The following is a 27,814-nucleotide window of genomic DNA, read 5'->3' as shown; positions in this document are numbered from 1 at the left end:
AGACTGATAATGATTTCACGTATGTCCCTAGTAAGATGAAGCAATTCTTTGCATATTATAATATTAAGAATATTACAGGTATAACACACAATCGTATAAGACAAGCAGCTGTAGAGATATCTAATTACAGTTTAAAATAAATTCATATGAAAAGGAAGAATAAGCCCCCCCCCCAAGGATAGACCAAATAATTCTCTGTTAACTTTAAATTTCCTAAATGCTAACAAGATAGGAACAACAGCAGCGGAAAGACACTGGGGTATAGAAAAATTGTTGAATTAAATCATCCTACACACTATAAGGATGTGTTAACATCAAAAATGGGAGTCAAGGAATGTATTGTGTTGGTGTGTTTCTGCTCAGATGGAAGGGTATCCAGTGATTAGGAAACCAGGGACCACACAGCTCTGAGGGGAAACGGTACCCCAATGCAAGGGTATCATGAGACATGGGGGTCCAGGAATCACACAGCTCTGAGAGGAAGCCTGCTCAGCAAAGTCTTGTCAGCTCCCAGAGGATGGTTGTCCCCAGCTGAGCTCAGGAGTCTCAGGAGCTTCAGTCCCACTCCTTCTTTGCTGATTCTCTTCATTGCTTCTTGGCTTCTTCCAGTGAATCATGTCAGGCAGAAAGTCTCATAAAAGAGTTATATTGGAGGGTTCAGGGTCTGGACGGATGCATCCAGAGACAGCTGCCCTCTGCTCTTAGCATCAGACGGCAGGGAATCAGACAAAGAGCAGAGCTTGTAAAGGATTTCTTCAGGGTTGGAGGCTTCAAGGCAGAGATTTACAGATTGAGCATTAGTGGGATTTCAAGTCCTGAGCTTGATGAGCTTAGGGATTGGTGAGTTTTCCAGTCAGGGATTGGTGGGATTTTGTGGGAAGCTCAGGGATTGGTGGGTTGCCCTGCTCAGGGATTGCTAGCTTTTTTTTCACCTTTTCCCCTGCATCTTGCCCATTGGTTGGGGTGGGAAGTCCTTCCCAGCCACAGACAGCTTTAGTTGAGTTGCCATCTCTGTGGAGTTGCTTAGGGAGGCTGGAGAGGTGGTGCATCCACTGTGGACAGCTCCTGATAGGTACTTCACCACGTTTGTAGGCTGAGGCAGAAAAGAAGGTGTCATCACCATGGACAGTTGCCCATAGCAGCAGCAGGCTGAGGCAGGAAAGCTGTCAGCACCACGGACAGCTCCCGAGGCAGCCCTAGCTGAGGAGAGAAAGATGAGCCTGGGCTGAGGAGATGTGGTGCCACTTTTTTGACAGGAGCTGCCATTTTTTGGCAGCCCCTGCGGAAGTATATTGCCATCATCATAGGCTGGGCCAGGAAGGAGGGGGCAGCCACCACTTTGACACTTTTGGGTCTACTTTGGGGAGTCGGATTTGCTTCTATTTCCACAGGAAACAAAAAGCTGTGGATGCCATTAAAACTAATACAGCTCAGAGTTGAGCAAGGGAGGTCTTCTGAAAACCTTGGGCATTGGAAACCATTGGTTTCTGAAATTCAAAAAGAACGAAAATGATAGCCTAACCAATCACTGCCTTTCCCCTGCCAGTCAGAAAAGCTTGGATAAGAAATGTTCAGGACCTAATCAATGACAGGCTTATAAGCAGAACTTTAGTCTTCTGTGATACAGATCTATCCTCAGTGCAGAGCAACAACAGGCCTATGAGCTGGTCTTTAAGACAGACTATGCTAAATATCACATCCTGCAAGCCCAAATTGGAAATACAAGTCAAAGGTTCACAGAGTTGTGGATGAAAATTAAGAGACTTCAATGAGGAACTGCAAAGCACAAGACACTAGTAGATAAGATCACCCAGGAGTATAAAATGTTCAAGAAACAGTTTCAATTATAGAAGAGAGAAACATTGTAATTAAGCTGTTACCTCAGTTGTGCATATGCTCCTGAGAAATCAACAGAAAGAATGTATCAGGCACCTGGGAACCCTGGAAAATATATTTGAAAGAATTGAGAAGCAACTTCAAAACTGCATAATTATTAGCTAAAACAAATGGAGGGATGTTGCATGAAATACCTTAGGTGCCTGCTCTTTTAATTGACCCTTTGCTCTTCAGTGACGGTTGGCTTTTGGACTTCTAGTAACAGGAGAGGATATAAAAGCCATCAGAGGCTGAGAGTTAAAACTGGAAATAGGAAGGAGTTGGTGAGAACAGTAGTAGGGGAGAAAGTAGTAGAACTGGGGAGTAGGCAGAAGTGGGGTCCTGGAGGCAGAAGAGTAGGGTTAGAAAAGACAGTTGATGTAGGAAGAAAGAAGATTGAGTAGGACCAGGGAAGAGAAGAGAAGAGAAGAGAAGAGAAGAGAAGAGAAGAGAAGAGAAGAGAAGAGAAGAGAAGAGAAGAGAATTTGAACAGTGGAAATAAGAGACACATGAAGTGAATTGGGCTTGCAGACTGTGAAGAGAAGACAGCTAGTGACAGTCGAGCCAGGGGAAGATGAGCTGAGCCAGAGAAGATATTTTTAGGAGACAGATTAAAGAAAAACCCACAAGCAAAGTAATTAAGGAATAAAAGAAAAATAGAGAACAAAAGATCTACAAAAAGTTACAGACTACAGCTTATTGTACTGACTCTAAGAAAACACTTTGAAGAGTTCACCCCACTAATCTTAGTTTCTTAATAATAAACGATGATTCTTCAGCCCACCTGACCCAGAAGCTACAGATTTTTAATTCAAATATGTCACACAAATAGTTCTGACACTTTTTACTTCTCTCTGAAACTTCACAAGCCAGAATTCTACTATTTGTGCTTAAAACTCTTACCTTTCAATCTTCCATAAAACAGCCAATCAAGCTTTGAACATTCAGTGGCTTTTGTAGCCCAAAGTTCCAAACACGTGGCCAGGTTGGTCACATCAATATCAAATGAATCAAATACCAATTTCTGTTCTAGTTTACTTTCTGTTTTTGTGATAAACACCATGACCAAGAAAACTGAGGGAAAAAGTATTTACTTCATGTTACAGCTAATAGTCTATCATGAAGGGAAGCCTACAGAAATTCAAGGCAGGAACCTAGAAACAGAAACAGAAGCAGAGATCATGGAAGAACATTGCCTACTTGCTTGCTCAACCTACTTCTAAAAATAAAACCTAGGAATGCCCGCCCAGAGGGAGCAAGACCAATAATGGGAAGGCATCTCCCATGTCAATCATTAAAATTAAGAAAATGCCTACTGGTGCTGGAGGCACCAGTGGTTACTCAGTGGTTAGGATACATGAGGACCTAGAACCCATATAGAAGTCCATAGCCATTCCTTAATTCCATTTCTAGGAAATACAACAATCTCTTCTGGCCTCTACACCAGGCATGCATATGGTCCACATACATACATATACACAGGCAAACCACACACATAAAGTAAATTAACTTTTAAAATGTTTAACAGATGCACCTATAAGCCAGTCTGATGGAGGTGTTTTCTGAAATGAAATTCCCACTTCTTTCATGACTCTAGTTTGTGTCAACCTGACAAGCGCGCGCGCGTGTGTCTGTGTGTGTGTCTCTCTCTCTCTCTCTCTCTCTCTCTGTGTGTGTGTGTGTGTGTGTGTGTGTGTGTGTGTGTGTGTGTGTGTGTGTGTAGGCAAAAGGAAAAGTCTCAGGAGTCAGTTATTTTCTTCCACTGTAGGTTCCAGACTGACCCCAGACCACCAGGCTTACTGGGCAGGAACTCTCCCATACTGAGCCACCTGGCCAGCCCGCTCTCATTTCTACAGTGTCTCTGGGAATCCTGTTGTAGAGGGACATAAGACCACAGGCTCAGAAAGTAGAAACAGATTTTTATAAAAGAATGACATTTATGGGCTTTGGGTGCTGATGTACTTATGAACATGCATGGTTGTTAAACATACACAGTCCATAAAAGCTCCTGGTGGCCAAAGTTAGACACTTTGAGCAACAAAATAATGTGGGAATCTCCCCATACTTTTTCCTGAAGTGGAATATATACAGTACATAATTTGTCTTTATAATTTTCAGTGATAACTAATATTTAATGGCATGCAACATCACTACTGACCATCATTATTCTTTTAAATCTTAAAAGTTTTTACTAAAAGAAAATTTAAATTTATTTTATATATTATTGAAAAATATTTTTCATACAATATATTCTGATAATGGTTACCCTCTCCTACTCCCAGACACTACCCACTTACCCAAGTCCACTATCCATCTTACAAAGCTGAACCCCTGTGCTCATTAAACTTGATTAGCCCTCCTCTCCCCCAGCTGCTGTCAATCACCATTTTACTTTCTGCCTGTGTGGACTAACTAGAGTAAGTTACCTATGTAGGGTCCATATGCTGATTCCAGCTACGTCTCAGTTCCTCTCTAAATTCATTCACATGACCCAGAATAAGAGTGTTCACTTGGGATCCAGTTACATGTGGACACTTAACAAACTCGAGGTCCCTTCTCTACTCAAACAAATGAAAAGCTAAGCAGACTGAAAATGAGCAATCCTTCTTGGATCTCGGAGAGAGGACGGGGCACAGAAAGACCCAGGTGGCAGAGTTAGATGAATTCAGGGGCTAGAACTTAGCACAGCAGAGTAGAAAGCACAGAGGAAATGGGTGGAAAAGCCTGAAATGTAATTGTCATGGAGGCTCAGCTGTGCTGAAACTTGTGAGTTAAATTCCAGAGGACCCAGTTCTCAGAAGGAATACCCAACTGTTGTGAGACTTGCCTCCAAGAGTTCCATACTCCCACAGCAAATATAAGAAAGTAGTGCCCTCATGCTTCCCAAAGGGCAGGGGAAATGCCATTCGTGAAACATTTCCAAGCTCTCTTTTTATTTGTTTCACCCCTCAAGAGAGGCTCCTGAACCAAGCTTAAAACAAAGTGCATGATTAAGAAACCAGAAGAAAGGGAACAAAGGAAATGTTAGTTTCTAGAAGGAGGCCTTGTCCAGTGTTCCCCCAAAAGAATCAGTGACCCCAACATTTCCCTTGCATCTTTGAACAGCAAGAGGCAACTTCCATTCCCTCTGCTTACACAGAGACATCTGTCAACAGTAAACTGAGGGCAAGTCACCACTGAGAGTCCTGGCACAACTCCCCAACATTGCTACCACCATCTTCCATAGCTCTGTGGCCAATCCTCAGATAGTGGAGTGGCATTGTTGGCTTACAGACAATTCTGCTAGGCTCTACCCAACAGCAACCTAGCAATAGCTTACATAATCAGCTGCTATCCGATGCATGCCAGGCATATGTAAGAGGGGCTACCTCAGCTCTTCCCCTTTTCTTCACTCTCCGCCACTCTGTCTGTCCCCATATGTTCCCAGCCTCTCTCTCTCTCTCTATTCCTCTCTTTCTGCCCCCTTCTCTGCTTCTACCTATTTCCAGGCTCTGCCCTTGCCCCTTTCCCAATAAACTTTATACTATGCTTGTTGCATGGGTGTGATTGTTTCTGCCACTACCACATTACCTTGTATTATACTGCCACTTTATAAAACATAACAGACACGGCATAGATGAGTTCTGCCATCAAAATTAGTCACAGCCTATTGTTGCACACCTCTGAATCCAACATTAAACTGCCTTCATTGTATGATGGGAGCTGCATGATGGGGGATTGCATGATGGGTAACTTGAAGAGGGCAGCTCCAACATGGAGGCTGCTACAGCTCTTCCTCTTAGGCAGGCAGTCCTTCTATTATTGATCTTGTCAATGTGTGTTTGTGGCATACTAAATACATTTGCCTTTTCCTATTAGAAAAAGGCTATTCCACTCTTTACAAAGGACCTCCTGTTAAAACATCTACAAGATGGTCATGGTGCAGCTTCTAAGGGTTATGTCCCATCCTTACAAAGGACTTTCTGGTACTGAGGTCAACAGTTAAAGTGTAAGAGCACTGGGTGTGCAATGCAGGTTCATAGAGGGAAAGACTCAATCTGATGTCTTGTGGAAGTCTTCATATGAAGAGTCTTAAGAGGGCATCTTAGTTAGGGTTTTAATGCTGTGAACAGACACCATGGCTAAGGAAACTCTTTTTTTTTCTTGGTTCTTTTTTTCGGAGCTGGGGACTGAACCCAGGGCCTTGCGCTTCCTAGGCAAGCGCTCTACCACTGAGCTAAATCCCCAACCCCTAAGGAAACTCTTAATTGAGACATTTAATTGGGGGTGGCTTACAGGTTCAGAAGTTCACTCTACTATCATCAAGGTGGGAGCCTGGCAGCATCCAGGCAGGCATGGTGCAGGAGGAGCTGAGAGTTCTACATCTTCTTCTGGAGGCTGCTATGAGAAGACTGGCTTCCAGGCTAGGACGAGGGGCTTAAAGCCCACACCCACGAGACACACTTCTTCCAACAACGTCACAACCACTCCAACAAGGCCACACTTCCAAATAATGCCATTCCCTGGGACAAGCATATTCAAACCACCCCAGAGGGCCAGGCAGGAGAGATAAGAAAGGGAAACTATATAATGTTGAGGGAGAGTCACCTTTTTAAAAAAAATTGGATATTTTTTGAATTTACATCCCAGTTTCCTATCCATAAGCTCCCTATCCCATCCCCCTCTCCCTTCTATAAGGGTGTTCTCAAACCACCCCCTTTCCTGCCTGCCCCCTGACATTCCCCTACACTGGGGGGTCCAGCCCTGGCAGAACCAAGCGCTTTGAGGGAAATCCTCCTAAAAGAGGTGCTAAACTAGTGTGCCATGAGAACAGGGAAAGAAGAGAGAGAACAGTTCTTTTTCCGTCAGAGGCCAAGGAGTTGGGCTAGTCTGTTCCAGGACCTCAAACCCCATTGAAAATTATTAGCCTTGGTCAGAGATCCATGAACGCCAAGGAAGGAGGATCTTTCAATGGAAAAGTCTGTCGAAGAGGCTGTTTTCCTCATCCTTAATTGATTTAGGAGTTGCAATAGGAGAACAAGGAAACCTTTAGATTTCACTAGAGATTTGCTCCAAAATCATGGCTCCTGAGACTCAATTGAGTTTCTTGAGGGTCCAAAGGAGGAGAAAGTTTACAAAGCAAACGGGGCACCTCACTCCTCAGACAAGTGGCAGATGGTGGTGAGTATGTGTCTTATGGGGAGGCTTTCTGGCAACACCAGGGGCTGCTCCTAGAACCCATACTAGCTATGACTTTGAAGATCCAGAATCCAGAGAACTTAAGGAGAGGTTACCAAATATGAGGTATTGGTGCATTTGCAAAAGAATTCCCTCTCCAGAGGGTAAAATGTAACATATCTTAAATCTATTCTGCAAGGGTGCTGCAGGCAATGGTGGTAATAGAATTACCTGCCTAGGACAATGTGCTATGGAGGCCCATCATGATAGTCTCCTAACATTCCGTTTCTACTTTGCAAATAATGGCAGTTTGGTGTTTGGTTTTGTGTGTGGCCAAGGCAACAGCACTACAGTACTAGACTGTGATTGACTTTGTTTGCCTGCAATCGTTTAGGCCTTTCTGCACTCACAACTCAAGTGTTATAAAACTATGCTGGAGCTGGTAGTGGTAGAATTGAAGAGCCTCTGTGGCAGCAAAGGGAGGCCTTCACCTTGGTGATATCAACATCTCTCTAATTGGACTTAAATCCTGCTCAACAAGAGGGAAATTATGCCTGGTAGTACAAACCTGGCCATTTACCCAGGGCTTGTGAAGTCACGAATCTTGAAGAACCTACAAAACCACTTTATTAAACCAACATAATCCATAGATACAGTCTAAATATTTGTCTTTATACCCACAGGTAAGTGTAGTCCTCAACGCTCATCAAAGAAGCTTCTCTGCAAAGGTAGACACCATCACAGAAAATCACAGCCAATCAAAATGCAGACTTGTAGTCCCAAGGGATGCATCTGTAATGCAACTCCTGAACCCAAGGCTCAGGATCATTGTAGGAGGTGGAAAGAATGCAAGAATCAGAGAACCGGAGTTTGGTGTGGAACTGTGTCTCCTAGGAATGTCAGAGGCCACACCCCTGAAATCTCACTAATGTGATCATCTCAACAAGGACAATGATAGACATGCTAAAATGAGCTCTCAACTCTACACAAGAACTACATGCAACTAAGGAATGATGAAAGCAAGAGAAATAGTATTATCTATGGAAGAGTACACCCATTAGCTTTCCAATACCAAATGGACAGCCCTGGAATCATACCTTGAAGTAACATACAGACAGTTATATTTCGGGATCTATATGGATGCATGCTACATTTAATGAAAAAGGAGGCTATGAATTTGAAAGAGCAAGGAGAGGTATATGGCATAGTTTTAAGGAAGGAAAGGGGAAAGGGAAATGATGTAATTATTTCAAAGAATAATATAATAAAATAGAGACCTTGGCCACACTCTGGAGCAAGGCCTGCTGGCTTAGACATACTAACTGACTCTGATACACAAGAGGAGGGTAGTGGCTGCTGCTTGTTGCTGCCTGCAGAGAAGAAGAGCTGTTGGAACCACAGTTCTCCTTTTCAGAACATTTTCATGCCAGACTTTGCATGGCAAAATTTTCTGTTAGGGACCTGTCTTAGTTAAGTTTATTATTTATTTTTTTGTGATATATACCATGAGCCAAAGAAACTAGAGAGAAAGGGAAGAAAAGCCAGAGCACAATTACACATGTAAGTGTAAGGCGTGAAAGAATTATGATATTGGGCGATTAAAATATCTGTGAATATAATGTGGTCTGAAATGGATTAAGCAGGAGTATAATAGAACAGGTAGACAATTAATCAGAGAGAAACATTCTAAGAGAGAACCACAAAGAAACTCTACATGAGAGGACACAGTAAAGGAACTGCTAACATGACTGCTTCATTATATGATTAGTGGAAAGATTTTTATTGTAGGTAAAAAAGAGAAAATATCCAGAGCAGACAGAGAAAAAATTTTGTACATTAAATATGGCCATCAGACTGGCCAGGAACAGGGCTATCTGTGAGAGAAGGGAGAATAGAAGGAGAGTAAGAGGATAGCAAGAGATAGATATATAGACAGACAGACAGATAGATAGATTATATATACATACATACATATATATATATATATATACAGACAGACAGATGATTGATAGAAAGATAGACATATGATAGATAGATGAGTATAATGAGTATAGCAGGAGCAGGAGTGAGAAAGACATATAAAGAGAGCAAGGATCTTAGGTGAGAAGGGCCAGGATATCTCAGCTTGACAACTTCCCCTCAAAGTTATGAAACTGGGAAAAAAGAAAATTATTTGAAAAAAACTTTAAAGAAAAAGAAAAATACTTTTAAATACATTAAAAGTTGTGGTGGTGTAGTTAGTTAGGGTTTGCTGAAGAGCTAAAAGTAGAAGTATCACAAGTGAAGGCTAGCCTGGGCTACAACTTGGGGCTGAAGAGGTGACTTGGTGGTTAAGTCCACTTATTGCTCCTGCACAAGAACTGGGTTTGGCTTCCAGCACCTATATGACTGCTCATGACCACCTTTAATTCTAGTACCAGGGATCCAATGCCCTCTTCCAGCCTTCACAGGCACCAGCTGCACATGTGGTGCAAGTACATGCATGAAAACAAACACAAACAAATATATACATGCAAGCAAGCATTCTCACACAGAAAAGTACATCTTAAAAAGTTTTCCCAAACAACAAAGACATAATTTTTCAAACTTTGAAAAAATAAAGATAAAAAATAATGAAAGAAAAAAAATCTTACCTGTAGAGGAGTACACTTGATCTTAGCCAAAAGAGAGGAGTAAAGATAAGAATTACATTTAATATTTCTTCAGAAGCCATGCAAGCAAGAATTTATGCAAGAAAAAACAGGCAATCTGAATAAGCCAATCTATTAAAGAAGTTGAGAAAACATGAACATCTTCAAAAGCAGAGAACAGTAGGCACAGGTTTGTTCACGGGTCACCTCCCCTAAAAACTAAAGGAGGAAACTATTCCAATTCTTTCTCAAAGTCTGGAATACTTTCAAATACTTTTGCTAAAATACCTCTACTCACTTTAAGAAGCTATCATCATCCTAAAACCAAACCAGACATAAATTACAAGAAAACCACACATCAGAACTTCTCATGAACACAAACGCAAAGGTCCTCAACAAAATATTAGACATAGAATCTAACAATTTATATAATAATTACACACTATAAGTAGAATATATCCCAGCTTACAAGACTGGTTTAACGTGTAAAACTTTATCAATGTATAACAGAACACATGTGTGAATTTCTCAAAATAATGTGAAATACTTTATTTACATTGCTATTGAGATTAAATAGCTGAATTAATTTTTAGCTTTTTAAATTATAAACAACTGCTTAAACACTGCTAAAGATTCCAAATTTTGGGAGCTATAGACATGACAACTTTCTGGTTAAAATCAATTCTTTCTTTCCCCAGAGGACCCAAATTTGGTTCCCAAACTCTATGTCTGGTGGCCTAAAATAGCCTATAACTCGAACTTGAGAGAGTTTTGATAACTTTGGCCTCTAAATGCACTCATACGAACACACACACACACACTTAAAAGCAATAAAAAAGATTTATAATTTAGTTTATACCTTCATATTAGTGTTTTTTTAAAGTAAGACTGTTGTGGTTTGCCCTGAAGTTACTGTATGTTGATGCTAATTCCACTCCCCCAAGAACAGCTGCCTAGTCAAGGACTCAGAACTCAGGTGACTTCACCAGAACCACCTCTCCATTGAAGAGGGGAGAAGCCGTGGCAGGACAAGATGGCAGGTGATGTTAAGATTCTGCTCTCTGTTATTAATGTTCTCAAGGGATGGATGGTACTGGGCTTTGTATGTTTAAGTGGGCAATTATATTTTACCAATTGGATCTAAGATTATTGTGTTGTGTGTTCTTTTATGTGGGGGTTTGAGTGTAGGAAAGTGTGGCTGGGATGTGTTTCCACCAAGATATCTAGCAGATACCACGGCGTGGACCTAGCAGGGTAAAAGACACCGTTACTTACATTTTATTTTTATATTTTTACAACAACAAAAGACATAACCTTTTAGTTATATGATTCCTGTGGAAAAGTACTAGCCCTCTCTTTTTTGTCAACTTTATTTAATACATAAAAATAGATTTAAGTAAAATATAGTTTGTTTCTATGGCAAAATAGCCTATGATAAAAACAGACTAAAACAATCACCTGATGAGATCAACTTATCCTGAGAAAGCATGTATCAAAATTCAACACTGCCATAAAGACTTTCAGTAATTAGCAATTGAGAAAACCAGTCTTCAGCTGCACAGACGATTGACAAAAACCTTCTAGCTAATACCGTGCCTAATGATGGAAAACTTGGCAACATTCCCACTAGATTAGGATCAAGGCAAGACTTTTTCTCCAAACCTCTTTCCAATAGACTAAAAGTCTAGGCTAATGAGGTAAGGCAAGAAAAGCATCTGGAAGCACATGGGACTAGAAGAAACCAAACTCTGTTCATTTACAGCACGGGAGAATAAAACAATTCCCCCGAACTAAACAACACTTTCTAGAAAGAATAAGTAATTATAATGTGGCCCATACAGTTCACATATAAAAGCCAACTACTGACCTAGGACTGTAGCTTTACAGTGAGGTCTTGCCTGGCTCTGAGTTCAAGCCCCAGTACTTCTAGGGGGAAAAGTTTATTTCCTACATGCCAACAGGAAGCAGGTGCAATTTGAACTTTAAAAACAACTCTATTTACATTATAATCATTCGAAATTAACACAAGTTGAAAAAAATGCCTTCAAGATCTATGGAAGAAAGCCTACAGATCTCTGCTAAAAGAATATTTAAATAGGGATATTCTTCATTAACTAATGGGAGGAGCCAATAGTATCACGATGACAATTTTCAACTTAATTTGTAGCTTCCATATAATCCCCATCAAAATCTTAGCAAGTTACTTTATGGATTGTAGGAGACACTAAAGCCGTGTGCTCACAGATAAGCGTTAAGGAAACCAGGAACTTTAACCATGCAGGGTTGTCTCTGGGAACGGATGTGGTTAAGAGCCCGATGACCCCTATGCCATCTGTATGGCCAGGCTACACCTAGCTTCCCAGGACTTGTGTTTATCTCAGTGAGTCTGTGGCGTATCCTCCCCAGACCCTTAGCTTGAGCCTTGCTCACCTTGAGCCTGCCTTCTCTGTTAATCTATAAAGACCATCTTTATGGGAGTGTCTTGTGTACTTTACACATGGAAGCAGATGAGCTTTATTGCTTGCTGTCCTTTTCCACTGTATATATGACTGAGACCCGACTCCTCCTCAGACCTTTAAAGTCATATGTAGTCAATCTATAGAACCCATCTTTATGGAACAGGTCACATGTATTTTACAAAGAGTATCAATAACCATGTCTTAAGCTTTGTCGTACACTTTTTTGAGTCACCAGGATATCTTTTAACAAATTGTGCTGTGCTTAAACTCGCCTGAAGTAAATGATCTGATGTCACACCCTGTAAGCATCTGCTACTGAGTCATGATGAGCTGGACTTCTGTCTTGCCTCACATGGATAAGATCAACATGGCTGGCCATAGTGTTTGCAGAGAACACCCTCCCTCCCGGCAATGGATACTGAAAAAAAGGATTTGAACATTACTATGGAGAGGTAAAAGACCCTTGCTGGTCAAACAAACAAACAAACAAACAAAAACAAAACAGATCCAAAAAACCCAAAAACCAAAACAAAAACCAAAAAAAATCAAGGGAGAACAAAATTGCTGGACTGACACTGACTAACCTCAAGACTTACCAAAATAATAACAAACCATGTGGCACTGATACAAGAACAGACAATAGATCCAGGAAACAGAATACAGGCTTGAACACAGACTCACTCAAAAACATTGAGTGATCTTTGAAAAAATGATCAAAACCAGTACTGGGTATGGAATGCCTGGACATATACATGCAAGAAACAAAGCCAGACACACACAGAATAGGCATCTTTCACAAAATTAAAGTGAGAAAAATAGAGTTAAGAGAGATTTTTAATATAATAAAGTGGGCACATGTTGCACATTTGCCAAGATCCATAAAATGTGCAGTGCCAAAAATAAACCTAATAGAAACTACAGAATTTCAGTTATGATGCAACCGTATAGATTCAGGAGTTACAGAAAATACAGAAATGTAGAGGGATATTGCAAACGGGGAGGTTTACTTACGTTTTGAAACAGGCATATACTAAAGTCTGTACTTTCTGCTCAAATTTAGAGTGAGCCTAAAATAATTATTTCAAATATATAAATAAAGGGGAATTAGTTTACTCTGCTCTTTATGAATGTTCCATCTACTTTTGTGCCTGTCGGTTATCTATCCCAGGCTTCTACTTAGTACTTTTATTGTCAAAATATTTTTTAAATGTGTAATTCACAAACTTGAGATGTGGAATCGGTGAATTTCTGTGATTGCTCCTTCTGTAACACATACAGAAGACAGTCTGGGATATCAACTCAACCGAGGGAGCGACAAGGCTAACGAGGGGACAGGTGAGAAGACCACTCCAACATCTAGCAAAACACAGAGCACAACACAGAGAAGCCACCAAGGATGCTATTAGATACTAATGGTGAATTTATTTTTTGAATGAAGGATCATCAAATGGAAACATTATCTCTCATGTTATAAAAAAAACAGTAGTAAAATACAGTACACAGGAATGCCTTTTGAATGTTAACAAGACGAAAGTATGATAACGACTGAAAAATAGGTTATTTTTTAACGTTAAATACAAAGGTGAAGCAGTTTAATAAGAAATTTTGTTAGTATGAAAAATATATGTCCCATGTCTTTATTATATACTGTACAAAATAAAATATTGCACCTTGGAGTCATATAATAAATATATACAAGGAGTATTTTACAGATGACCTTTCTTTTAATTTAACAAGTTCAACAATCGAATGTCATTGCTGACTAACAACTCAAGGGCTGGTGTGCTCTTTCCTTCCCCTGTCTGTTCCAGACCACCAAACCCTCCACCTACAGTAGTGTTCACCCCAGTGTTGGTGAGGCTGAAGTTGGAATGTGAGAGAGACCTGTGCTCAGAAGATGGCAGAGAGACTGGGCAAGCCTCTCTACAAACAGATCCGAAGCCACACTGTGCCGTTCACATGTTGATCAGGAGGTAGGTCCAACACCACCTGCCTCAGGAAAGGTTGCGTGCCAGGAGACTGTGGGCGGGAACATGTGCGAGCAGCCAGGACACTGAGTAAAGAAACAGGACCACTCATTTGGGGCTGTGTAGCATCTATGCAGCTGGTAAAATGTCATGGAAAGGTCCTAGAGCCAAATCAGTGGTAGCAGTTAAGACTGAATGCTAGCCTGATCCTTCCCTGGGAGCAAAATTGACACCAATGTCACAGACAGCAGCCTTGGTCCGAGAGACCCAACCCTAAACTGGCCCAGACCTTAAAGGCAGTTCTGGTCTTGGCCCTAATGCACCTTCCTTTCTTACCTAACCCAATTCTATAGCTAGTCCAAGACGAATTCAAACCTTCTTCCCCAAAGCACAACCCAAATCCCAGCTCTGGATCCTAACCTCAATATTGTTATTTCCGCCATATTTCTAATTGACTTTGAATTTACTGACAAAAATCCACTCAGATTAAAATAATCATTTACCATAAACAATTCTTTCAACTATCACATTTCTTATTTAGATTATTCTCTTATAAACTTTCCAAAATAACAATCCCCAGGAATATTATTGTATGCATAAATTACATCTAGTAGGGCTTTGATTTCTGATTGTGTGCAAGAAAATAGTGCTTAGATAAAGTTCCATTCACAGCTCTTAAAAGAAAGCTTTGAATATACTTCAAAATCAGTAGAAAAGGTAAGCTTTTCCTCTTCTTTGATTTCCAAGATGCCTCATTTGGTTACAGATAGATTTCTGTAGCTACAAAACCGGCAGCTGTAAATTCTGTGTTTTCTTCCATAGATGCTTTAAGAGTGAAGACAATACGTCATGTGGAGAATCCTTGGCTTGGTTGGTGTTATTAACTGTCCAGGGAGATTGTCTCCTCTCCACATAATAAACATAAGGATCTGTAGATATGCCTTTAGTGCCAACATCTCAAGGCTACAGGCCAGAGCCTTTAAAACATAAATACCACACAAATGTGTTGAAACCCAACAACTCAAGAGAAGTCCTCTGTTGCAGTCCTCAGGATGGACCACTCTTTGATGGTCTACAGAGCACATCAGGTGATGATGTGTTTGTGATGTCGTCCCGAGAGCAAGAGAATGACTGCTGATGCATTTATGTTAGTCCTAGACTACATCCTTTACAGGAAATAGCATTAAAAACAACCACCAGAAACATTAACCTTATAAAACCATATCAGGTGCTGTTTCTGCTTTAGCCTCCCCTTGATCATAGTATCTAGCGACTTCAAGAGTACATGGTTTTGAACCGGGGACATGGGGAAAAGAACCTCGTTAGCTTTCATTTCTCACCACAGCAGCATCACAACCTTGTCAGAGCTTTATCTTTCTTGGCATGACTGGCAGCACCTTTGTTTGTAGAGGGCCAGGGAGCACAGATTAAGGTGCTTTACGAACATACAGTAGTGAGTTGTGTCTATGCAGTTTCCTGAGAGAGAGAGAGAGAGAGAGAGAGAGAGAGAGAGAGAGAGAGAGAATATGAGAATGAATGAATATTCATAGCGTGGGTTCACTAGAGCATGAGGAAAAATGAGGCATGCCCGGGGCTACTGGTCTGCACTGATGTCAGACACACAGTGGGCTCACTTCTCCACACGACCAACTGGCTTCTTGTGATGCCCTGAGATCCTCACAGGTCCTCTGAAACCATGTTACCTCTCTCAGTGCTGAGGGCAGAGGTTATTTTTTTGTAGGGTCATGGGTCCCCCGGAAAATTTATGAATGCCTCATATTTGTCCCACAGAAAAGTAACACAGTTGTGTTCACTATGTAATTTTAGGACATTTGCTCACCTATGTGAGCCCACTGGCTCGGTCTTAGCAGAGGAGACTTCAGAGGAAAATGTGTGTGGAGTGGCTGCTACTACTTCAAGAGTCAATACTGCTGCCCACAATCCCGCCCCTGGCTAAGGAAGGCACATTGGTGTCCCGGTTTTTGGGGAGCTGGTGATACCTGAGATGGGTACGTACTATCACAGGAAGGCCCGAAACAGTGCCTCCAGGAAGCTGGTTTCATCTGCACACAGTATCTGTCAGCCATGGGTTTGCAGCTCCCTGTGTGAATGCAGTTGACTTTGCGAGACTGGAAGCCCCTGCCACAGACTGCTGTGCAGGGCTTCCAGGGACCCACACGCCAACATGCCTCGCATGGCCCTGAGGTGCAGTTTCTTCTAAAGGCAAGTCTGAAATGAAGAAAAAAAAGATAGACACAAGATGAGAGAAGATGCCACTGTTTGCTGGCATTGATCAAGCCCTTTCTCTTTCTCTGAATGTGCTAAAGGCTTCCTCGGAAAACTGATTTGTACTGTTCCTGGCTGGCCACACAGAGTACCAGGGCAATCTGACCATAAAACGACAATTAGATACTTCAGAATACAGTCCGTTCCCCAGATGCTGAGAATGATGCTATAGTCCCTACATTCTCACTAGATATGCTAGGAAGGCTCTGGAGATTGACAAAGATGTGATAAAAAGGATGAGAGGAAGATGTACTAGAAAATAGTCCATCAGCATGTATTTAAAGCTTCATGTGTTGAACCTATGGGTGTAAAAGAGAAGAAATGAACTTGAAGGATGGGAAGAGGACCAGCAAGTGGCTGAGCTGCCACGGTAAGAGGCAGGAAGAGAGCAATGCCCTGTGAGATGCCAGTGAGGAGTGCTCACATGCAGGTGTATGCACAGACTATCAATGGGGTGTGAAGAGACTACAGAGGAATCCAGACCACCAGGAAAGGCTTAGGTGCTTTACTGATGTCAAGCACAAGGTCTCTGCATCTTAGCGTGCTGTCTAAAACCAAGACCTGAGCTGGGTGTGGGGGAACAGACCTGCTAACTCCAGCTACTTGGGAGTCTGAAGTAGGAGAACTTAGAGGTCAAGTTCTACCTTAGCTACAGAAAGGGCAAAATTCAAAGTAAGTAAGTAAATAAATAAATTCCCGGGGATATAGTTAGTGGTAGATCAATTGTTTAGTATGCACAAGGTCCTAGGTTCAATTCCCAACACTGGTACACACACACACACACACACACACACACACACACACACTCACTCACTCACACTCACATACACACACTCACATACACACACACTCACATACACACACACTCACACACACATACACTCACACACACTCACATACACTCACATACACACACTCACACACACACACTCACACTCACATACACACACACTCACATACACACACTCACACACACACATACACTCACACACACACACTCACATACACACACACTCACACACACACTCACACACTCACTCACACACTCACTCACACACTCACACACTCACATACACACACACTCACATACACACACACTCACATACACACACACTCACACACACATACACTCACACAGACACACACAAATACACCCACCAAGATATCCCCCTGCTTCTCTGCCATACAGTTTAAAGTAATAGTGACATCATTACCCAATGCCTGAGCATCCACCCCGAAAAAATGATCTGACAAAAAAAAAAAAAAGCATGGCCAACAAACTGTGTATTCCAAGGAACTTCCAATAAATAAATGGATAGATAACCCACGAATGGACTCTCCTGGCAATCTAGAGTGGATCAGTTTAGGCAAACAAGAGACTTACTGCCATGATAAGCCACTTGAACATTGTTCACAAGCCTTATGTTGCTGCTGAGAAGCTCTGAAAATACTGCAATCTGAACAAGGATGTATACGCCAGCAACCTTTGTCACAGTGAGTACAGAGACCAAAGGTATTTGGAAAGTGGGGTCCAGAACAGAAAGGAAACTGGGTGGCTGCTGATTTTGGAGAGCCTGTGACGTCAGAGGACAGCATCTCAGCAGGTCCACTTTTAGTTATTTTTTTCTTGTTTTGTAGGACATATTACCATGGCAGTTACACGTGCAAGGTGGGAGACCAACTCTGTTCCAAAAGATGAATGGGAGGGGATCCTAACTTGAGATGGCTCACTAGTTGCCTTTCCCTTCGAAATTTGGAAGATGTGGAACAAGACATAAAGTGTCTGCCACACTTTATGTGGTCTGTGTGGCAGATAATAAGGTCTGCCACACAGACCAGAGGGGTGGAAGGCTGTGTAGAAAAAGCCAATTACAAAGAGCTGCAGAGCTGAGAGAAGAACAGGCAGTGACTTCCCATTCCCCAGGGATCATCCTGCTGGATCTGCTGGAAGCCCCGTTGCACTCCCTGGTCATTCCTATAACTAGTTTACACTTTATCCAGCATCTCTTCTAAGGGATGTTGAAATGTCATTGGAAGGGTAAGAAAATGGAGAAACTTAAGACAACCTGACTTGTGAAGAGTGTTACATAGAGTGGGAAGCAATACTTGGATTTGCCAGTAGGCGGAGACACCATCAAAGGGTTTAACTTGGAAACAATGCTATCCTACCAAATTGATTATAAGGTTTAAAAGGAAAAGCCAGGGAGGAATGTCCTGTTAATTTCTTTTGTTTTCCCCAGTGGGTATAAATCTTAATCCCCCAAAGTTGAGTCACTTTGACCAACATTGCAGACTGAATAATCCCTGACCTTCTCCTACTGCAGAGGTCAAATACCTACAAAAACCAACTGAACACATACTCAAAGAATAGAATCAAGAGGGTAGTAGATGGTTGTCCACAAGCGTTAGGTGATCCGTCTTATTAATCAGGCTTTGCCCTCTCTGCAGAAATTCTTCAAAGTTGGCTTTTGTTGTTTCCAGTCTAAAGAGACTTAAGTAACTCAAGAATTCCCTTTTGGTTGAAGGGTGAGAGGCCCGGGGAGCTGTTAAAGCAACATGGAGGCCAGGACCAATCGATTGGAGGCTGAAAAGATGCTGAGGGCATCATTTTGAGAGCAGGGACAAAATGACTTGGAGTAGGGACATCCAAGTAATTATACAGGAGATTATAAGTACACTTGGGCCTCGTGTGTTTACAAGTGTATGACGGCAGTAGGAATCCTGAAGCGACTAGTCTTCTAGCTTGCCTCAGCTTCTCACTTTATCCTCATACCACCAGGTGATGGTGCTTTGGTCGGGGCGATGGCAGGTGGAATGAAAAATAAAAGGAAGGTGGAGTCAAGAAAGGGGCACAAGGGATCAAGAGGCTACAGAAATTGAAAGATTAAAATCCTATCAAATGTCAATGAACATGGAGATGATTCTCATACTGTTTACATAGTTTGATGGTGATTTGGAAATATCTAAATATATATGCTTATGAATTCGCTTTGATTTCTAAATGTCTACCCCATAAAAATGCAACTCTCTGAGTATAAAGTCATATTCACTCTAAGATGTTCAGGGCAGCATCAGTTTTTAAAAGCAAAAAATAATTAAGCAATATACCATCAAAGAAATAGCAGAATATTAAATATCATACTTAAATAGAATGAAGTCAAGGTGTGCTAAGATATAATATGTTTATAATCTATTCTTAAATATAAAACCAAGTTTCAGGAAAATGTTAAAATAAAAGGCTCCATCCATAGAAGCTTTTGTGTTGTAAAGGTGCCTTTATGACTGCAAATGAAAACATCTGGGATGGTGCACATCTGTGTGTGGTCTCTATCTTCTCAGCAAAGTAGGAAACTAAGTTGTCTGTTGAGAATGAGGGCAGCTGCTCCAAACATTTTCCATTTGAGGAGAATGGTCCTGGCTTGAAATCACCTTGTGGGAATAGGAAATACTGCTGACTCTACATTGCCAAACCTTACTGAAGGCTCAGAACGGTAACCAAGCCAGCAGTCAAGGTCATTCCACTTTCTTCAGCAGGATTCAGTATGTGGCGCAGTAAGAAAGAATCGGATGCAAGGTGTCCTCTATGACCAGGACTGCTGAGGCACTGCTCACTAACTGTAATTTAAATTGAAGTTTACACGGATGATAATATTCCACTTGCAGATCAAGACACTCAGGTATTCGAGGATCAGACAATAAAAGAATGATGTAATGAAAATTTTCTTGTGTTGTATAAGTTCCCTCACACTTGCTGATGGCTGAGATGTTATCTTCTAAGGTAGCAGAGCCAGCCAGCAGAGGGAGACTGGCCATCCGGATGCTCTCATGACTCAAGCTCTATTCTACCACCTGTCCACTCAGACTTTCATGCAAAAGAAAAACAGACAGCCCCTTTGAAAACTAAAATGTTTATTTTTATTCTCTGCTAAGTCACGCTGATATTCAAGTCAACACAGCTTCTAATAGGAATAAATCATTCTTATATATAAATATATTTATATTATTTATAATATATATTTATATATAAGTAAATGCATATATAAATAAATATATATGTTTTAAAATCTATCTTGGGTGCTACATTTCCCACCTTTAGAGTAGTTCCTCTTTCTGTCCAACATCCAAATAACTTTGATTATAAATAGTATTTTTTGGCCATATATCAGTATAATAGATGGTACTAAGTAAATCATGATTGAATAGGAGTTTTCAGTGATGAGGAGTGAGGGAAACTAGGAGTAATTCTGCTGCAGGCAGTCCCATCCCTGGAAGGTTCCAGGGGCGGTGCATGCTGCACTGGGTCAGTACCTCCTCCTGTCCTCACAGTCAGAGTTGGAGCTGTTGTGAGCACACGGCGTGTGGTGGTGCTGCATCCTCATGGCCTGGCCCATGCAACGTCCAGGACACTAGAAGAGAAGCACAGAACAGTGTCTCAAGTGCCCCGAATGCTCAGCCACACCGTGTGTCCTGAGAGCTGGGCCAAGGTGTATCAGCCAAGGACGAGTTACAGGACCAGCTGTCCCCATGATGAGTTAGAAGAGGTGGATCACAGCTCTGTAGACAGGCTCACCCTTCTCCCCAATCCTTTATTCCCTGAAGCTCAGGAGGAAGGGAGAAGGGTGGGATCAACTCTGAACTGACTAGGCTTACGTATGGAAATGGATATATTCAAAACAATTAAGTGGAGGGCAAGTTGGGTTTTCCTGCTCTGAGCAAAGACGGAGGCACCGGTGCCAAGGCAGGTTCAGCTCCAGGAGAAACAATCCAAGTCTGCTTTGCAGCCCTTGAAGTTTTGCACAGCCATAACGCCTGTTAATTTTCCTCATTGTCGTATTATGCATGGAAAAGCCTTTTACATTTTTATTACTGTCTGAGGAGCTCCCCAGTCAGGGCAGAAGTGTTTGGTGTACGTTCTAAGTGTACTCTCTGAATTTGCTTATTTTTCTTACCTTACTTAACCCACTTCATACAATCTTTTAATCTCATAGTTGTATTTCTTTGGGCTTTAAATCACTTGCCATGTAATTATCAACCATTTAAAACACACATTGTAATGGCTTTCAGATTTGCCACACCACAGCCAAGTTTGGAACATTATCGTCATCTGTCACAGAAACCCAATAGCCCTCTGCAGTCACCCCTCCACTCCCCGGCCTTTTGTTTGACAGATTTACCTACACTAGACACAACAGTGGAGTCCTGTGTCTGTCTTCCATTATTCGTCCCAAGACTCTCAAGGTCTGTCCATGCTGTAGGATATGCCAATCCCACATTCCTTTTAGTGGTATTTGCTGTACTAACATGCCAGACCTCGGACACCTCTGCACTTGCCTCACTGTGGTGGCGGTGGTGTTACTGTTACCTGTGTTGTTTCCACTGCTTGGTTATCATAAGTAGCTAGGTTATCGATTCATTGGTAAATGTTCATGTCGTGTTTTCACTGCTCTCGGATACACACCTAGCAAGGAAGCTGCAGGGTCCTCCTCAAGGTCAAGTTCAACTTCCCAAGAACCTGTGGATTATTTTGCCATGGGGCTGCACCACTTCACCCTGCCTACAGTCCCGCAGGATCCAGTTATGCATTTTCTTATTGAACTATCTGGTTTTTAAGCCAGTGATGCAGAAACTACTGTAAAGTGGCACGTCGTTGTGGTTTAAGTTTTCATTTCTTTAATAACTAATGATGAGCATCTTTTGATGTCCTCCTTGACCAGTTATTGCCTTTAGTCTATTTAAACCCCTCATTCATGCTGTGATTAGAATGTGTGTGTGAGTGTGTGTGTGTGTGTGTGTGTGTGTGTGTGTGTGTGTGCGCACGCGCGTGCTTTAACTATTGATGTATTTTAGACATAAGTTCCTTTTTCAGAGATGTGTCATTTAAATATGTTTCCTATCCTATTGGTTATCTGTTAATCTCTTGTGACATAGAAGCTTCAGTTTTGCTACGATTCAAGGTATTCATTCTTGTTTTATCTATGTAGTTGGTGTTCTTTGTAAAACAGCACTTCCTACAGTTTGAAGAATCATGTCGATTTCCCCCCTACATTTTATAGTGGTGACCCTTAAATGCCTTTGATGAATTTTGTGGTGTCCGTATTCCCTGTAGGCATGGATCATGACTTCGTGTTTTTCTGTGGGTGCACAGTTGCCCTGCAGCATTTGTTAAAGATAATTTCCTGTGGTTACTGGTGGCACGGACCACTGACAGGAAACAGCTTAAACAAGGAAAGGCTCTCAGAGGATCAGGAAGCAGGAAGGATGTCTGAGGTGAGCTGGCTCTCTCCCTTTCCTTTTGTATTCTTTCTGGAACCTCAGCCCATAGGATGATGTAGCCTGCCTTCAGGAGAAGATGCATCCCCTCAGTTAATCTCTGGAAACTTTATCACAGATACATCTGCAAGAACCCATGGTCTTTTGTAAGTCAAGAAAGTTAGAAACTGAGGTCAACTGTCACAAAATAATATTTCTTTCTTTAGTAGATGACTTCGTCAATCTCACCAAGAAGCAAATGGTTTCATTTTTTATTCCATTCTGTTTCAGGGATATATGTCTGTTCTGTGTTAGAATAGCACTGTGTTGTAGAAAGCTTTAACATCAAAAGTTTGGGTCATATAACTGATTCCATTTCAGAAGACTTGGTTTTGCTATTATGGGTTATTTTTACTTCTGTACGGATTTTAGGTTAGATTTAGCTTGCCATTTGGTAAAGACTGTTGTGAATCTTTAGACAAATATACAGAATGTTGGTATTAGCAATATCATGGCACCCACAAATGCAAGAAATATTCCTATCACTTAAGATTTTCTTTTAATTCTTCGAAAAACATTTTGAAGTTTTATGCTTCCTAGTTTCTTCAAAACAAATCTTTTTTTTTTTTTTTTTGGTTTACTGTCCTTGAACTTTAAAGTTACGGATGGATTACCTGGTTCAGTGCTGTGATTACACTCCAGATCCCATGTCTACTCCTGCCCTGATGGTGTACTGTCGCTCCAAACAAACTTACATCCTAGTTGGCATACGATGAGAGAAGGCTCACCCTACCTCCTATGGTTTGTCTTCCTGAAAGATTTTTGTCTTTATTTGTTCTTAGAATAAAGATAAAAGTCAGAATCATAATAAATTACAAAAAGTTCTGCAATTTTAATAAAAATTGTATTCCACACATAAATTCATTTTTGGGTCTTTATAGTGCTGATATTTCTATTCAGCACAATATTAGGTCTTCCATTTGTCCAACTTTTCATTTATTCATTTTAATAACACTATTCTATCTTTTAACATTTTATGTGTGTTAATGCTTAGCTGACATGTGTGTGTGCACACCACTTGTGTGCCCGATGCTCATGGAGGCTAGAAGATGACATTGGATCACTCAGAACTGGAGTTATCAGTGGTCGTGAGTCATTATGTGTATGCTGGGAATCAAACCTTTGTCCTTTAGAAGAGCAGCCAAGCTCTTAACCTCAGAGCTATTTATCCAGCCCCAATATGATATGATATGATATATATATATATATATATATATATATATATATATATATGAATGACAGTGTTTTTCTAGGTAGCCTGGCTGGCTTTATATCACAGATTAGCTTGAAATTTGCCATCCTTCCACCCTTCTATACTCATAGATCAATGTCTTGCTCAGCCATCATCAGAGAAATTTCCTCTTATAGCAGCTGGGGACAAATACAGAGATTCACAGCCAGACATTATATAGGTGAGAGGTTTTAGAATACAGTTCTAAACAGGATGTCTCCATCAAATCCCTCTCCTCAGGGACCCCTGAGGAAGAGGAGACAGAAAGGGTGTAAGAGCCAGAGTGGGGAGGACATCAAGAAAGCAAGGCCCCCTGAATTAACATGGTGGACGCACATGCAAATGCTCAGAGCCTGAGAGGGGGCGTGCACAGGGCTTGCATGGGTCTGTCCTGATAAGACCCCAGAGCTAAAGTGGACACAACCCTCCATCCCCAACCCAGAAAATATCTCCAACTGACAACAACTGAAATTTCGTTTTTATCATAAGAGTCTCACTGGGGAAATAAACTACTTTTCAGGTTGCTAGGCTGAGTGCCTAGCAGGGAATGGCCAACAGCAATTGTAATCTTTGGAGGTTCCTAGTTTCATAATACCATGCCAAGTTTTGCGCCATTTTTATTTTATTTTTTATTTTAATTATTTTTTTTCTTTTTACCCTACTGGTCCTTTGTTGTATATATTATGGCTTCCAGGTTTTTGTTTGTCTGTCTGTTTGTTTGAATGGGATTTCTGAGTGTGTGAGCAAGTGAGTCTCTGAGACTGGATCTGTTTCTTGTCTCTTTACTTGGGCTCCGTTCCTTCTGATTCTTTGTTTTATTCTCTTCCGCTATGTTAGTTTTTATTTTATCTTATTATATTTTATTATTATATTATTATACCCTAGAAGCATTTTGTTTTCTAATGAGAGACAGAAATGAGGTGGTTCTGGATGGGAGGGGAAGTGGTGAGGCACTTGAGAGAGTGGAGGGAGAGGAAACTGTAATTAGGATATATTATATGAGAGAAACATCTATTTTTAATAAAAGGGAAATAAAGCTGTGACCCATTAACAGTTTTAAAGTTTCCAATACAGCATTGTATAAATACATATTTGCGCAGTGCCACCCCCAAAGTCATCTTACATGACTTTGTACTCTCTATGATTACCTCCCATACCCCAGTCACTCAGCTTCTTAGAAGTTCAACTCTCTGCTTCATGAGCTTGGTCAGATTCATGTATAAGTGGAATAATGGTCTTTGTCTTCAGTGTAGATTACCTCATATGGTGCTGCCCATCGAACTCATTCATGTGGTACAAACATAGTATCTCTCACTTGAATATTGAACAACTACTTTAAGTTAGACATTCAAAAATCAGTTTTAAAGTTCATTAGTAACAAATTGCTGGTCACAGATAACACAGCTAATCATAAGGTTACCTGGCTTCCTAGGTCGGTAGCCTGTTGAGCACACGGACGGACAGAACACGGTTTTCTCCCTAGAGGCCTGTCTTTAGAAGCACATGCCCTTGGGGACACCACCTGCACAGTCCCATTGGCTTTTGTCTGCTTGCACATCACTTGCCGACTGTGAGATCCTCCACCACAAGACACAGAGCACTCTGACCACATGCTCGTAAACCACCTAGGAACAGAAAACTACAGGACCTTAGAAAAGACTGTCATGAAAGCCCTTGTCTTGCCAAGGTTGGACCCCCAGTGCAGGGGAATATGGGGGAGGGCAATAAGGGGAATGTATAGGGGGAATACCCATATGGGGGAGGGGGAGAAGAGGGAATGGGGGCTTATGGACAGGAAACCAGGAAGGGGAATAACCTTTGAAATATAAGTAAGGAAATATATAATAAAAAATTTAAAAAAAGAAAAGAAAAGGCTGATTTGTTGACCCTAACACGATAGTGGTGTCAGGGAGTCACATGTCTCTCCAGGACAGCATAGGTGACTCCCAGTCTTCCTCCTCCCCTCTCCTCAGCGACAGCAGTTTCACTAGGTAAAAAGAACCAACGTAATGACGAGTGTGCCACCTGGGAAGTTTAATGGAGGGTTGTCACTGTGCACCCCAAAAGGTTAGGTTCCCTGTGGACTCTGTGTCATAAGATATATTCTTTATGCAGGGTGACTCTTAGTGTGACATGTTCCATTTAGAAATGACAGTAGTTACTAAAAGATATAGCAGCTCGAACGCCTGCAGCACCAACAGGCCTTGAGAACATGCCTCAGAGCGGCTGTGACAGAGCCTGCCACAGTGCCTGCTTCTCATGCCTTCTGAGGCATGGGCAGCAACCTGCTGTGTGGACTTTGGCATAGGACGTGGAGATCTATAACAAGAAGTTGCTCCTATTTAAGGAAAAATTCTACCATTTTCATCAGAGTGTGTGTGTGTGTGTGTGTGTGTGTGTGTGTGTGTGTGTGTGCGCGCGCGCGCGCGTGTGTGCATGTTACTGTTGAGGCCTTTGCATATGCATATGTGTGTGTATATGGGTATATAGGTGCTCACTGAGATGTAAGACTGTGTTGGATCTCCTGGAGCTGGAGTTACAGGTTGTGAGACCTGTGGACATGGGTGCTGGGCACTGAGACCAGCTGGAGCAGGAGTTACAGGAAGCTGTGGGGCCAAGGATAGAGGTGCTGGGCACTGAGATGAGGTTCTCTGCAAGAGCGACAAGTCTCTTTATTGCTGAGCCGAATCTCCAGCTCCTGACTCTCCATTTTTTTTTTTAATCAGAAAATTAGGGCTGAAGCATCCTGCCTGCCTCACAGATCTAAACTAAAAAATACAAAAATACCTCTTTGTTCATTTGTGTGTGTGTGTGCTCATGTGCATGTTTGTACCACGGGTGCGTGCATGTTTGTGTGTGTGTATGCATGTATGTGTATGTGCATGTATGTGTGTGCGTGTGTGTGCACGCGCACGTGTGTGTGCATGTATGTGTGTATGTGCGAGAGAGAGAGAGAGGAGAGAGAGGGAGAGAGAGAGAGAGAGAGAGAGAGAGAGGAGAGAGGGGAGAGAGAGGAGAGAGAGAGGAGAGAAGGAGAGAGAGAGGAGAGAGAGAGAGAGAGAGAGAGAGAGAGAGAGAGAGAGAGAGAGAGAGAGAGAGAGACTTGGTCAGTTTTCTGCTAGGCTATGTGCGACTGTGTCATTGGCTTCACCTTGACACTTTGTCTGAGTACAGCTACTGAGATATTATACAGTTCAAATTACTATGCCTTTTGTAAATTAAGTTTTTATATTATTTTATGTGCCTGGGCATTTTGCTTGCATGTATGTCTGTTTATCATGTATGTGCATGATGCATGTGCAGGCCAGAAGAGGGTATCAGAGTCCCCGAGGCTGGCCTTTCAGATGTTTGTGAGCTGCCATGTGGGTTCTAGAACTCAAACCTGGGACCTCTGGAAGAAAAGCTGGTGCCATTTCACGAGCCCCTATTGTACCTCTCAAAACCAGCAAAAACTAGTGTGCTGTTAAGAAAGTGACTACACATACATACCTTGCTGGGCAATCCCGGATGTTACAGGACTGAAACCCAGCCAGCGGCTTCCTGTGAGGACCACACAGGGCTTCACTCACTTCCTGCCCACTGGCCATCATGCACTGGGGCCTCTGAAGCCGGACTCCCAAAGGTCCACAGGTGGCAGAACAGTGTGTCCAGTTACCAGGTTCCCAAAAATACTCTGCAGAAAGAAAAGGAAGTGTCACCAACAACCCCAAATAAGAAAGGATGATTGCTGGAGACAACAGGGCTGAAGACCACCGTGAATTGCTCTGGGATTAGCTACCTGCCTGCATTTTCAATAGCACAAGCAGAGAAAGCCATTGCACAGTGTGAGGCTTACTTACTTTTCAGTAACTATTGTACTCGCTGGCCAGAAATAGTGGCTAAAATGGGATCCTTGGAGCA

General features: G+C 41.8%; 2 protein-coding genes across 5 annotated transcripts in view; one reads left to right on the top strand and one right to left on the bottom strand.

Moving 5' to 3' along the window:
* The window catches only part of Saxo2 (stabilizer of axonemal microtubules 2), a 42,969-nt gene extending 27,947 nt beyond the window's left edge, over positions 1-15,022 (top strand). Inside the window, exons 4-5 of one of the 2 annotated variants that reach the window (XR_010064712.1) lie at positions 13,933-14,094; positions 14,911-15,022. Coding sequence is in view for 1 of the 2 variants with exons in the window: in XM_063284801.1 (XP_063140871.1) it covers positions 7,716-7,966 (251 nt within the window). In the remaining variant the exon portion in view is untranslated. Of the gene's footprint in view, positions 1-7,715; positions 8,320-13,932; positions 14,095-14,910 lie in introns of those variants that run through there. The other variant, XM_063284801.1, reaches the window with a different exon arrangement.
* Positions 13,521-27,814, bottom strand: part of Adamtsl3 (ADAMTS-like 3) — a 308,192-nt gene continuing 293,898 nt past the window's right edge. For 2 of the 3 annotated variants that reach the window (NM_001107533.2, XM_017589168.3), the window contains 5 exons: positions 27,404-27,587; positions 25,335-25,539; positions 20,683-20,780; positions 16,106-16,317; positions 13,521-15,564 (listed from right to left, as the gene is read on the bottom strand). In NM_001107533.2, the coding sequence (NP_001101003.2) occupies positions 15,458-15,564; positions 16,106-16,317; positions 20,683-20,780; positions 25,335-25,539; positions 27,404-27,587 (806 nt within the window). In that variant the 3' untranslated portion in view covers positions 13,521-15,457. Of the gene's footprint in view, positions 15,565-16,088; positions 16,318-20,682; positions 20,781-25,334; positions 25,540-27,403; positions 27,588-27,814 lie in introns of all 3 variants that reach the window. The other variant, XM_006229477.4, reaches the window with a different exon arrangement.

The sequence above is a fragment of the Rattus norvegicus genome, chromosome 1, assembly GCF_036323735.1.
Source record: "Rattus norvegicus strain BN/NHsdMcwi chromosome 1, GRCr8, whole genome shotgun sequence".
Taxonomy (NCBI): Eukaryota; Metazoa; Chordata; class Mammalia; order Rodentia; family Muridae; genus Rattus; species Rattus norvegicus.
This window is presented reverse-complemented; position numbering and strand designations above follow the sequence as displayed.